A 13,724-nucleotide genomic window follows, 5' to 3' on the forward strand; every position below is an offset into this window, starting at 1 on the left:
ACTGCCCGGCTGCAGTTCCACTGCAACAAACATAACATGCTACAGGATAGATCCTGACAATATTATTTCCATAATAATACCAGCCAGCATATCAGCATGGGTGTTCTGTATTTTCTGTAGCACACTAGCCCCTTTGCTATGCAATATTTCCATATTGTATATGTACAGGACATACTTACATACCTCAGTAGGTGGTTGCAAATCAACGTTAACGGTCAGTTTCCGATCATATGTGACGGTCAGATTAGAAGTCTTGAAGATGATATTCTGCCCAATTGTTTCAATCCTGTAAGAGTTGTCTTTCTGCTGATGATCATGTCTGTCCATGCACGCTACTGTGTTCTCAGATATTTCAATGATGGTTTTCTGAAATAAAATGGGTAAAAATAAATGACTAATTGGCAGTACACAATGACCAGCATATGATTGCACAGATAAAATCTGAGTCTAGCCATCTATTTTATGAAAAATGCAGACTACATTGACTTGATAAAAAACTGTCACTTAAAAGGACAATTGAAGCAAGAGAGATATGGAGGCTGCTATGTTTATTTCTTTTTAACCACTATTTCCACTGCTACAGTATATCTATGCTTGCAGCCCTGCTGTGCATGATCGGGAGCGCTTCCAAGCACACCCTCCGGCACTGTTAGCTGCCTTACTAATTGGTGAAAGGGAAAGTGTTCCTTTGTAGCCAATTAGAGACCCCCCACGAATGAACGATCACCGCTGTAGCAAACAGCGGTGGTCCTTCATCTCTCCCCTCAGTGACCAAATCGGCTAAAAAAGGTGATCAGCAAGCAGCCTCTTTCACCTTACCTCTGTAATGATCGCTGCTGCAGCAGCTATTACTGGAAGTAGTAGTGCTGCAGCTCAGGCAGTTCTGATCTATTTCCATGCAAGCTGCATAGCTTTGTCTGTCTTTCCCTGCTGTCAGCTTGTGACTGATTATCATTCACCTGTGTGGGAATCTGCATGTCTGCTCCCATTGGATGACCTCAGTATAAAGATCTGCTTCCTGCAGGGTTTCCTTGGGTTTTCATAGCTTCAGCTTAAGCCTGCCTTGCTGTCGCTTTAGCCCCCGATCGTGTTTCTTGTTATAAAGATACTTTGCTGGTCTTTGCATCATATATTGGTTCATTGCCAATATATATGCATACCAGCACGTTTATTATTTTCCTTGTATTTGTGTTACGTTGATACATCAGTGTCGCTGATGTATACGTACACGAACTGTTTATATCCTGTGTGCAGTTAGTCAGCTTTCCAGCACGTTTTGGTAGGTTGCGCGTACCGTGACCACCCGTGCTGAGGTAGTTACCCTGCTCCTGGTTCTGTTTGTGGATTGCGTTCATCTCTGCGAAGAGATAACGAATCCTTCTGAAACCTGTTCTGTTACTGTTTGTGGATTGCGTTCATCTCTGCGAAGAGATAACGAATCCTTCTGAATCCTGTTCTGTTACCGTTTGTGGATTGCGTTCATCTCTGCGAAGAGATAGCGAATCCTTCTGAGTCCTGTTCCCTGTGTTACTCCATTCCTAGTCAGCGTTCCTGCTTATGTCATATATCGGTTCATTGTCGATATATACATATGTTAGTCAGACGTTACAAATAGTTTCATTGATAGCTGTAATTGTAATACGCTAGGAAAACATACTTATTGTATATTTATCTGTGTTACGTTCATCTATCTTAATCCTGCTATTTTCTGACTATCCTGTCCTGTCTTTGTGAGGCACGCCATCGCCGCATCGCATTGGCTGCCTCATTCCAGTCTGTCTGGTTTTGGACGCTTGCTGTCGCTAAGTAGCCGCTAGCTAGCAAGCGTTCATTCTGTCTACCTGTCCTGATCTCCTCAGTTCTGGTTTATGCGCTCAGCGCTACTTTGCGCTGAGACGTTATAACGAAAGCATTGTTTGTGGCTGTCAGATCTGCACCGGCTCTGTGCGCCACAATCTTCTATTGGAGTCAGTCCTCCCCTCCACTATACTAGGGATAGCCTGTTTCCTTGTGCTAGTGTGTGTACCTCCTCCACGCCAGCTCATGCGTTGCAGGCTGACTGTGGAGAATACACCACCAAGCCTTACATTATGAAAACCCCATTACCAATCCCCATTGTGGGGGGGATTCCCAGAAAGTATGACACTGTTAATTATGGTTCCTGTTCCTTTAAGAAATTTGAAGAACTTAGCTCTGAAACAGAAAATGAGTTTTTCTCTGAATGTGCCAGGTTCCTGGCCAATCCTGATCTCCAAGCGACTCCTGTTTCAACCTGGGCACTCCAACTAAGTTATATTTTGTTTAAAGGGGAATTATTCCAGTGGGCATTTGATGTTCTCAATCATTCCGATTTGAAAGAAAGACCGCTGGAATTTCTAGCGTTTGTGATCCATAACTGGTTGCGCATAGATCCATTGCCTTTTCCTCTTAATGAACTCCTGGCAGCAGGTCAATCAGCTACTCCGTCAATTGCTTGCAAAAATGTTCAGCAAGCAGAAGGTGTTACTGATAATTTTCCTGCAGCCTTGAATAAATCACCAAGAACAGCAGGGAAAACAGCAGGGTCTAAGGCCAAACGCAAACGTTCTAAGAAACGTGTCCGATCTGCAGAGTCGTTATCCTTAGCGACTGAGACCTATAATGAGATTCTGCCATTAACAGATAATGAAATGCAATTGTCTTTCAGGGGAGTTAAATGGACTTATGAAACTACTAATGAACTTTCCTCCCTGGCTAGGGAAAATAAAGATTTTTGTTTAAAAAAATTATCTGAGTATGATTATGAGGAGATATTACAGAGTATTGAACAAATCAACTTCTTTGTAAAGCAAGGAAAGTTTGCATACACTACAGTTCAGCACTTGCTACAGGTATTGGAGATTCTTAGGAATAAGGAATCTGCCAATCACCTGCTAATTAACCCAATATATGTCCCTGCTACAATCATATCTGCAAACCATGATCTGCCTGTTAAGTATGCTTGGAATCCTCCATTTGAGAAAGGAGAGATGGAAGCTCTGGTCAATGAATGGAAGAATGATTCAAGTTCATTTTGTCAATTTTACAGTGCAAAAAGTGAATTGGTATTGAATGCATGCATTAAGTCTGCCTGTAACCTAATAAAAACTGGTGTGTGTGAGTATGACTTTGTGGCTCCATTGATTGATGTGTGGGAACTGATTTTGGATGATTTTTTGTGATTCCGAATTCGCAAATTTGGCGTTCTGACCCGCCTGCTTCAGCACCTTTGGCTGATTCAGCAGGTGATTCGGAGCTCTTTTTGTGTGAAATTGAAGTTCCTGCAATTCCACCCTGTACCATGGATAACTCAGTGTTACTTCCCAGTAAAACAGAAGCCACTGATACATTCTTAACCTTGCCCTGCGCAAATTTCTCAGCAGAGAATCCAGAGGTCCTGCTGACTTCCGAGTCCAGCCTAGCCAGTACTCATGACTCTTTGTTTAGTGAAACAGACACCAGAAAAATCTTGCCTGTCTCTGCAAACACTTCTGCAGAAATTACCTGTGTTAATAAAGTTCAACTCCGGTCTGATCCAGCAGATGCGCAAACATTGTGTCTTGATCTTCCTGTTTCTACACCTCGCTCTAGTTTCGTGAATAGCTCAGAGCATCTGCTATGTGAACCTGAAATCGCAGAATTATTACCTTGTTCAGAAAATTTTCCAATAAATTTGCCCTGTACCATGAATTGTGCAGTAGATCTCTCCAATGAAACTCAGGTCACAGAATCATTATGCTGTCCAGCAGGTGCTTCCATGGTTTTGCCCTGCAATATGGACTGTTCAGTGATCCTGTCCAGTGAAGCTGTGGTCACAGAGTCTTATGCTTCACCCAGTATTTTGGATACTTTAAACCCTCTAGCAGAGGAGGCTGAAGCACTGCTTACCTCAGTTGGTGTTGCAGTAATATTCACTTGTCTAGCAGCTGTTTTGGAATTACAGTCTGCTCTAATAAAACTTGATGAATTTCTGCCCAGCAAAGCAGAAGCCATTGAAATATTGTCCTCGTCAGCAAGTGTGTCAGATACCTTGCCCTGTACACAGTCTGATTTAACCAATGTTGTTGAGTCCCTCTCCAGTGTTGTAACAGCCGAGGAACTCCAGCCCTGTCCTCTGAATGTTTCAGAAGTCTTGCCCTGTAACATGGATAATTCTGATTCTCTGGTCAAAATAATAGAAATCTCAGAATTTCAGTCCGGTCTGATGAGTGTTCCTGAAACCCAGCCCTGTATCCTGAAAGATTCTAGTTCTCTGGCCGTTGTGGCAGAGGTTCCAGAGTCCCCTTCCTGTCCAGGGAATTCCTCAGTTTTGCCTAGTCCAGTGGGGGCTGCTGCAATACTGACTTGTTCTGCAGCGCCTCATGAGCTCCAATCCAGTGTATTAAATGAGTCTCTGTCCAGTCCAGAGGTAGTTGTGGAGTCCCTATCTGGTTCAGTGCATACATCAGAAGATTTGTCCTGTTTTGTTGGTGCCACTGAATCTGATTTGTTACTGACTTTGCTGGAATCAGCGACATCTAAGTCTGATCCAGCATTCTCGTGTAAAAGTCCAGTGGTTGCGAAGTTTAGTCATGATGATTTTTTTTGGGCCAGTCCTGGTTTTGGTCCTGTCTTGGCTGACCCTGAGGCTCACAGTTCCTTGACATGCCCAGAGGTTTCTCTTGTGCCGGTGTGCCCAGATGTTCTTTGTGTGCCAGAATGCCCAAGTGTGTCTAAGGTGTTAGCGTGCTCTGATGCTTCCTTAGTGGGAACACGTTCTGATGTTGCCAGTCTGCCTGCATGCCCAGAGATGGTTCTGGTCCCTGAAAGCCCTGATATTGATGTTTGTCCTTGTGGCCTTGACTCGGGAATTGCCCTAGGTTCCATAGGGGTTCTTGATAGTTCTCCATGTGAGCCTAAGGGGCGTTCTGACCTATGGGGATCTCTTTGGAGCTTCAAGGTGTTCTGGGAGGTCTCTGAGAAAACCTGTCCTGGTGCCTTGGACTGGTTCAACAGTGGGTTTTGTGTTGGTAAAGACAGTACCGGTGGGCATTGCAAAGGCTTTGGCATTTCTGAACGGTTCCTGGAAGGCGGTGGGTATCGCTCAGGGAATTTCGGAGGGCTTTCTTCTGGAAATCATGGTTCTGATGGGTGTCACACTGGGGCTTGTGGTACTGATGGGCGTGGTTCTGTAGGTTCTGGTTCTGATGGGTCCAGTCTTGTGGGGACTGATTCTGGAATTCGGTCTTGCCGGGCTGTCCCGGTCATCATGAATTATCAGTCAGACTGTTTTGTTGGGAATTTCGGTTTTGAAAAGCGTCTGGAATCCGCTTTTAAAGGCGGGGGTACTGTAATGATCGCTGCTGCAGCAGCTATTACTGGAAGTAGTAGTGCTGCAGCTCAGGCCGTTCTGATCTATTTCCATGCAAGCTGCAAAGCTTTGTCTGTCTTTCCCTGCTGTCAGCTTGTGACTGATTATCATTCACCTGTGTGGGAATCTGCATGTCTGCTCCCATTGGATGACCTCAGTATAAAGATCTGCTTCCTGCAGGGTTTCCTTGGGTTTTCATAGCTTCAGCTTAAGCCTGCCTTGCTGTCGCTTTAGCCCCCGATCGTGTTTCTTGTTATAAAGATACTTTGCTGGTCTTTGCATCATATATTGGTTCATTGCCAATATATATGCATACCAGCACGTTTATTATTTTCCTTGTATTTGTGTTACGTTGATACATCAGTGTCGCTGATGTATACGTACACGAACTGTTTATATCCTGTGTGCAGTTAGTCAGCTTTCCAGCACGTTTTGGTAGGTTGCGCGTACCGTGACCACCCGTGCTGAGGTAGTTACCCTGCTCCTGGTTCTGTTTGTGGATTGCGTTCATCTCTGCGAAGAGATAGCGAATCCTTCTGAGTCCTGTTCCCTGTGTTACTCCATTCCTAGTCAGCGTTCCTGCTTATGTCATATATCGGTTCATTGCCGATATATACATATGTTAGTCAGACGTTACAAATAGTTTCATTGATAGCTGTAATTGTAATACGCTAGGAAAACATACTTATTGTATATTTATCTGTGTTACGTTCATCTATCTTAATCCTGCTATTTTCTGACTATCCTGTCCTGTCTTTGTGAGGCACGCCATCGCCGCATCGCATTGGCTGCCTCATTCCAGTCTGTCTGGTTTTGGACGCTTGCTGTCGCTAAGTAGCCGCTAGCTAGCAAGCGTTCATTCTGTCTACCTGTCCTGATCTCCTCAGTTCTGGTTTATGCGCTCAGCGCTACTTTGCGCTGAGACGTTATAACGAAAGCATTGTTTGTGGCTGTCAGATCTGCACCGGCTCTGTGCGCCACAATCTCCTATTGGAGTCAGTCCTCCCCTCCACTATACTAGGGATAGCCTGTTTCCTTGTGCTAGTGTGTGTACCTCCTCCACGCCAGCTCATGCGTTGCATGCTGACTGTGGAGAATACACCACCAAGCCTTACAACCTCGTTCCAGCGATGAGCCTGCAGCCCGAGTCTCCGATCCCCGCTCTGAACTCAGACGTGTAATGCCGGTTACCCGGGTCCTGGCTTGATGATGTCATCAAGCCGGGACCCGGCTATTCAGCATCACAGGGCTGATCGCTGGAACGAGATAAGGTGAGTCAGGTTGTTTGTTGATCATTTTTTATAACGATCTGGCCAACGAGAGGGCTGCCTGGGGGGGGGGGTTGCATCTGGCTATCCATTGTGGGGTGCGTGGACCCCTGGTGGGGGGTGAAATGTGCAGCTGCGGGGGGATAAAATAAGAGGGGTCACATATACCAATTTTGAGTGTAGAATTTTATACTTGGGGCAGATCTGGCTATAATGGTGGGGGGGGCCCTAATCCTGGGCGCACACGCTAATCCTGAGGGAACATCTGGCTATAATGGGGACCATTATCCCTGGATACATATTTGGTTATAATGAGGGGCAGTAATCCTGTGGACAAATCTGTCTATCTATACTGGGAGGTGCCAAACACAGAGGACTCATCGGGCTATACTAGGGGTGACTGATATTGGGGACACGTCTGGCTATACAGGGGAAGGGGGGGGCTGATGCTCGGGACACATTTTGCTATCTATACTGGGCGACATGATACTGGTGACAGGTTTGCATCCCCTGTGGTACTTTCATTTTTAAACTGGAATTGATAAAAACTGAGAAAAAATGAATTTTCTAATTTTTCCACTTTTTTTCCCATTAAAATGCATAGAAAATCTTTTTGGGTCTAGGAACAAAATACCCACCGATGAAAGTCTAGTTTGTCCTGAAGAAAACGATACATAGATCATTTAGGTGTAGTGAGTAGGGATAAAGTTATGGCTGATTAAATAGGGACAAAGCTAAAACGTCAAAATTGCTCTGGTCCATAAGGGGAAAACAAGGTCTGGATGCGAAGTGGTTAAGCAATACTAGTTGCTTGGCTATCCTGCTGATCCTATGGCTGTAATACTTTTAGCCATAGACCCAGAACAAGCATATGCAAATCAGCGTTTGACATTGTCAGGTCTGACAAGATTAGCTGCATGCTTGTTTCTGGTATGATTCAGACACTACTGCAGCCAAATAGATTAGCAGGCTAGCCAGGCAACTGGCATTGTTTACAAGGAAGTAAATAAGGCAGCCTCTATATTCATCTCACCTCAGTTCTTTAACATCAGACAGAGTGGGCCTTAAAGTACCAATACATTACAATATAATTTCGTCATGGTAAACTCCAAGCTACCAGGAAAAGTGGTTTACTATATCAGAAGTTTGCTATATCAGAAATTGTCCTAGAAATGGACCAGCATGCTCCAGTACATTCTCTGCTGCAAAGGACCAACTCTGTCCTCCCATTGGAGGTACAGTACAAGCACTTGCACAGTTGGTGGACTACAAGGTTAAGTATAGCTTAGGGCTACATAGCCAGGCTGCACAAATTGCTGGTACAGTATCCAGGGCTTCCTAAAAAATTGCATCCATCATTGAACAGAGGCAGCCACTCGCTTCCTGTGAGTGGTTCCGATACCTCGGTGGGCGGGACTTGCAGCACATGACCTGCAAAACTTTCTGCTCACACTTGAGCAAATCATGAAGCCTCTCTTCAAAATGCCACCAATCATAATAAGCCACTGGGATCTGTAATACCTCTGGGGGTGGGATTTACAGTGCTGCCCAATGCCCATAGTTATTCATACCCTAGACAAATTTTGACTTAAAGTTACTTTTATTCAACCAACAAGTAATTTGTTTGACGGGAAATGACATAGGTGTCTCCCAAAAGATAATAAGACAATGTACAAGTGTCATTATCATGGAAAAACAAAAACATTTCTCAGCTTTTAATTACATTTGAGCAAAAAGTGTCAGCCCACAATTATTCATACCCTTCACAAACTGTCACAGTCTGTGGGAAAATCCAAAGTTCTATACCATTCCAAATAGTCCAAGCTGTTCTAAAGCATCCTAATTACCCTGGTTAATTGGGAACAGCTGTTTTAATCAACTCAACAGGTGAAAAACAGCAGCTCTCTGCAGTTGGTTTGTGGACAGTCATGGCTTAGACAAAGGAGCTCAGTGAGGACCTGCTGCTGCGCATTGCGGTGGCTCACAAGTCAGGAAAGGGCTATGAGGCCATTTCTAAATGTGTTCAAGTTCCAGTGGCTACAGTGCAAAGTATTAAAGGAATACTGTAGGGGGGGTCGAGGGAAAATGAGTTGAACTTACCCAGGACTTCTAATGGTCCCCCGCAGACATCCTGTGCCCGTGCAGCCACTCACCGATGCTCGCTCCCGCTGATGTCACCAGGAGCATACTGCGCAGGCATAGACCATAATGGGACTGCACAGTAGGCTTGTGGTGACATCAGCAGGAGCAAGGACACGGCAATGCAGGCGCAGTGGTTTTCAGACTTTAAAGTCTGAAATTCCATAAGTGAACCGGAGGTGGGGCTGGAGCATTGGTGAGTGGCTGCGAGGGCACAGGATGTCTGCGGATGACCATTAGAAGCCCCGGGTAAGCTCAACTCATTTTCTCCTGACCCCCCCTACAGTATTCCTTTAATAAAAATACAAGATGTTCTGCACTGTAGAAAATCTCAGAGGACGTAGTCGGAAGCCAAAATTTACACCTGTGCTGGCCAGGAGGATAGTGAGAGAGGTGAAGAAGAATCCAAAGATCACCACCAAGGCCATCCTGGTGAATCTGGGCTCTGCTGGTGGCAATGTCTCAAGGCAGACAATGCAAAGGACACTGCTCACTACTGGGTTCCACAAATGCAGGATGCCACTTCTCCAGATAAGGCACACAAAAGCTTGCTTGGCCTTTGCAAATGCTCAACTGGACAAAGGAGACTTCTGGTCTTCTGAGTTATGGTCAGATGAAACAAAAATTTAATTGTTTGGTCACAATGAGGTATCCTTCATTTGGCGTAAAAAAGGAGAAGCCTTCAACCCAAAGAACATCATCCCCACTGTCAAACATGGTGGTAGGAACCTAATGCTTTGGGGGTGTTTTTCAGCCAATGGACCAGGGAACCTAATCACAGTAAACAGCACCATGAAAAAAGAGCAATACATGAGAATTCTTAATGACAATAGGCAGTCTGCAGAGAAACTTGGCCTTGGGTACCAGTGGACATTTTAGCATGACAACAACCCAAAACACACAACAAAAGTGGTGAAGAAACGGTAAGCAGACAACAATATTAACGTTTTGGAGTCCTGACTTAAACCCAATTGATTTTTTTTTTGGTCCAGGTCTCTGGAAGGGGAGTGAAGATCCTTTGGCCTGTAGAGAGGGGGAGACCGGGAGCCCAATAGTGCAGTATCGTTAGGTGGAAAATTAGTGGGGGATTGCAGGTAGAGAAGGCCCGAATCTCTGATTTTAGGTTCGCGAGCCTCCGCAAATGTTCGTGAACTTGCGAACATTCAGGAACCGCAATAGACTTCAATGGGGAGGCGAACTTTGAAAACTAGAAACATTTATGCTAGCCACCAAAGTGATGGAAAAGATGTTTCAAGGGGTCTAACATCTGAGTTTTTGCATGGATGAGTAGGATAGACGCCAAAAGTCCCGGGGAAAAATCTGGGTTTGACGTAAAGCATCGCTTTAAGGGCAGAAATCACGACATGCTAAATTGGAGGCCTAAAGTGCTTTAACCACCTGAGCGTTACGGGCGAGCTCAGCTCGTCCAGTAACGCTGCGGTGGATTGCTCAGGCCCTGGTGGGCTGATTTGCATTTTTTTTTCAAACACGCAGCTACCACTTTGCTAGCTGCGTGTTTGTTCCGCCGATCCGCTGCTACCCGCCGCGAAAGAGGCCCCCCACCCCCGTAGACCCCTTGCGCAGCCTAGCCAATCACCGCCAGGCTGCACTATGGGGTGGATCAGGACTCCCCCTGACGTCATGACGTCATTCCGATAGTCGCCATGGCAACAGAGGAAGCCCATACAGGAAATCCCGTTCAGAACAGGATTTCCTGTTTGGTGTGATCGCCGGGGGCGATCGGAGGGGTGGGAGGGATGCCGCAGGGAGGGGGGAATCATGCAGCAAGTGCTAGGCTAGCTACATAATAAAAAAAATATTAGTTAAAAAAAACCTTCCGCGGCCGTGCACCGCAAATAATCAGAATGCTAGGGAGGTTAAAACATCTTGCATGTGTATACATCAATCAGGTAGTGTAATTAGAGTACTGCTTCACACTGACACACCAAACTCACTGTGTAATACACCGCAAACAGCTGTTTGTGTTGTGGCGACAATGCTGGACTGGTGCACACCATGGCGAGAGTGCAGGCCATGGCGGTTTTCAAGCCCATACTGTCGCCGGGCTGAGGTAGCTCAATGACAGAACAACAGTGACTGTCCAGCTGATCAAATTTGGTCTGTCCACAATGAAGCAACGACCTTATTATCTTTGGTGTTCCACCCCACGAGACACTTATATAGCCGGCGGTCATTGCTTCATTGTGATACGCAAGCCCCTTCACCGCGGCAAGGTAACGAACATGAAGAGGATTTGACACATGTACATGCCTTTTGTTTTGTTGTTGCAGCTGTACTGCAGCCAGAAAAATTAGGCAGGCATGTTCACGCACCCAAAAAATTATTATAGTGGCCGCTGCTAGCGGCGGCCTTAAAAATTCAGGAATCTGCCTGGTGTCCTGGACCCTGTTGGTGATGCCGGAGAAGGCAGTCAAGCGGCCTGCAGGCAGAGATGCTGTGTGGGGAGCACGCTCCAAGAAGAAGGCATACGGGGTCAAGTCGCTGGTGGCGCCTTCACTGTGACTCACCAGGCTTGTCACCTCCTCAAATGGCCACATGAGCCTCCAGGCATTTCGCATAAGTGTCCAGTACTTCAGCTAGAACATCCCCATCTCCCCACATTGTGTCCTTTGACTATAGTTGTACAGATACTGTTTGACGGCTTTCTCCTGTTGTAGCATGCAGTCCAGCATCAGGAGGGGCGAATTCCAGCGAGTCGGGCTATCACAAATCAGGCGTCTCACCGGCAAGTTGTTTCTCCGCGGCATATTGGCAAAGCATGCCATGGCCGTGTACGACCGCCTGAAATGCCCACACACCTTCCTGGACTGCTTTAGGACGTCCTGTAAGCCTGGGTACTTAGACACAAATCTCTGCATTACGAGATTCAGCACATGTGCCATGCAGGATACATGCGTCAACTTTCCCAAATTCAAAGCAGAAATGAGTGGCGCTGGCAGTGGTCAGAGCAGGAGACCTATTGCACAGCCTTCAGCAGCAGCACCTGAATCAGCCTCAATCGTGGTGGGAGTGAAAGAGTGCGCAGGGGGGGACCAGTGCATTTGTCTGTGCTACTGCTGCTGCTGCTGAATGAGCAGGAGGGCGACTCCTGCGGATCCAGCAGCAGCAGCAGGAGCACTGCTCCCCCCCCTGCGCACTCTGTCACTCCCACCGCGATTCAGGCTGATTCAGGCAGCCAGTCCTCAGTGGCCTCCTCTGCTCCCTCCACAGTTCCCTCCTCATCTTCCTGTGCAGGCAAACACTGCCATAGTCTGCTCAGAGAGGCCTTTCCGGGTGTGACCAAGGCTCTGCCTCCCAGCCACAGGCGCATCTGGACGCTGAACGGGTTGCTTGCCTGGGCCATGTGCTCCCAGCTCCTGCCATACTCCCTTGTGCAGGAGGGGAGTGACATGAGAGTGCTCCTGCAGTATAGGTTCCCAGAATGGTGAATCTCCAGCTGCCACTACTTCTCCCGCACGGCAATCCCAGCACTGCACCAGTTTGTGGTGGTGAATGTGGCCCGTTCACTCGATGACGCCGTGGACGAGTAGGTCCATGTCAGCATGGACTCTTGGAGCAGCCGTTTTAGGACAGACCGCTACCTGTCCTTCATGGCTCACTGGGTCAGCTTGGTGGAAGGGGGTGAGGCAGCAGCAGTATCATCGGGCACAGCAGCAGTAGCAGCACAGTGGGTGTTGCAACCCCGCAAAGTCAGGGGAGATGCAGCAGGCTCCTCTGATCCAGTTCCCTCCTCCAGCACACTGGCCACCAAGCGTCCCCACCTCAGCAGCAGCGTGAAGGCCCGCCACTGCCAAGCACTGCTGGAGATGGTCAGCCTGGGGAAGGCAAAGCTGACGACAGCCAACTTTCTGGCCAACCTCAGGGAGCAGAGGTGGCTGACCCCCAGAGGCCTCAGAGTCAGATTGGTGGTGTCCGACAATGCGGCCAACCTGCTGGCTGCCATCACCAGGGGCAAACTGACCCATGTCCCGTTTGGCCCACATCCTGAACTTGGTGGTGCAGAAGTTCCTGCGCACCTACCCGGGGATGGACGATCTGTTGGAAGCGACAAGGAAAATTGTGCACAATTTACGCCGCTCCGCCAGTGCCTCAGTGTCCCTGGCTGACCTGTAGCAATGCGAGGGCCTGCCACAACACGGCTTGTCATCGATGTGCCAACTCGCTGGAATTCCACCATGACAATGTTGGAACGGCTGGTTGAGCAGAGGAGGGCTGTCAGCCGCTACATCATGGACGAGACAGTTTCCGGCACCACCAACCTCCGGGTCATCCCCAATGCTCATTGGGGTTACATGCAGCAGGTGTGCTTGGTGTTGGCTCCCTTCCTGTGGGGAACCAACATGGTGAGCCGGGAACGGTCATCCCTCTGCGTGTGGGTGCCCAGGGTTTGTCTGCTGGACAGGGCCCTGTTTGATCTGCTGGAAAAGGGTGAGGCAGCCCTGACCCAGTGGGATGAGCAGGCAGCTGCACAGTCCACCGCTCAGGGGGAGGAGGAGGGGGACCTGCAGTTGGTGGAGGAGGAGTTGAAGGTCCCTGACCTTGGTGTTGAGGGGGAACATCAGAGCGCAGCTGCAGTGGTGCAAAGGAGCAGGACGAGGCTCAGGGGGCAGAGGAGGACAGCAGTGATGTCATCTCTGGGGGTGACAATGACCCTGATTGTCTCTGCTGTCTCTCACCTGTTCCCCATGGCAGCGCACATGCTGCGGTGCCTGCGCAGGGACCCCAGGGTGATCCAGATGCGTTCTTGGGAGAACATCTGGATCAGCATGATCCTGGACCCATGGTTGAAAGGGAAGCTAGGTCAGTTCCTGCCTGCTGGAGACCCTGATCACTGAACAAGGGAGTTGCAGTGGGTCCTTGTTCGGCGATTAAGAGAAAGCCTTCCTCCGGCCTTCCAACCCCTCTGTCCCTGTCCAGCCAACACAGCA

At 47.9% G+C, this 13,724-nt stretch overlaps 1 protein-coding gene across 2 annotated transcripts in view; it reads right to left on the reverse strand.

Moving 5' to 3' along the window:
• LOC137537709 (mucin-5B-like) overlaps window positions 1-13,724 on the reverse strand; it is a 193,187-nt gene that overhangs the window by 115,002 nt on the left and 64,461 nt on the right. For both annotated transcript variants that reach the window (XM_068259647.1, XM_068259646.1), the window contains exon 4: window positions 184-366. In XM_068259647.1, coding sequence (XP_068115748.1) covers window positions 184-366 — 183 coding nt within the window. The remainder of the gene's footprint in view (window positions 1-183; window positions 367-13,724) is intronic.

Source organism: Hyperolius riggenbachi, chromosome 11 (assembly GCF_040937935.1).
Source record: "Hyperolius riggenbachi isolate aHypRig1 chromosome 11, aHypRig1.pri, whole genome shotgun sequence".
In the NCBI taxonomy this organism is placed as follows: Eukaryota; Metazoa; Chordata; class Amphibia; order Anura; family Hyperoliidae; genus Hyperolius; species Hyperolius riggenbachi.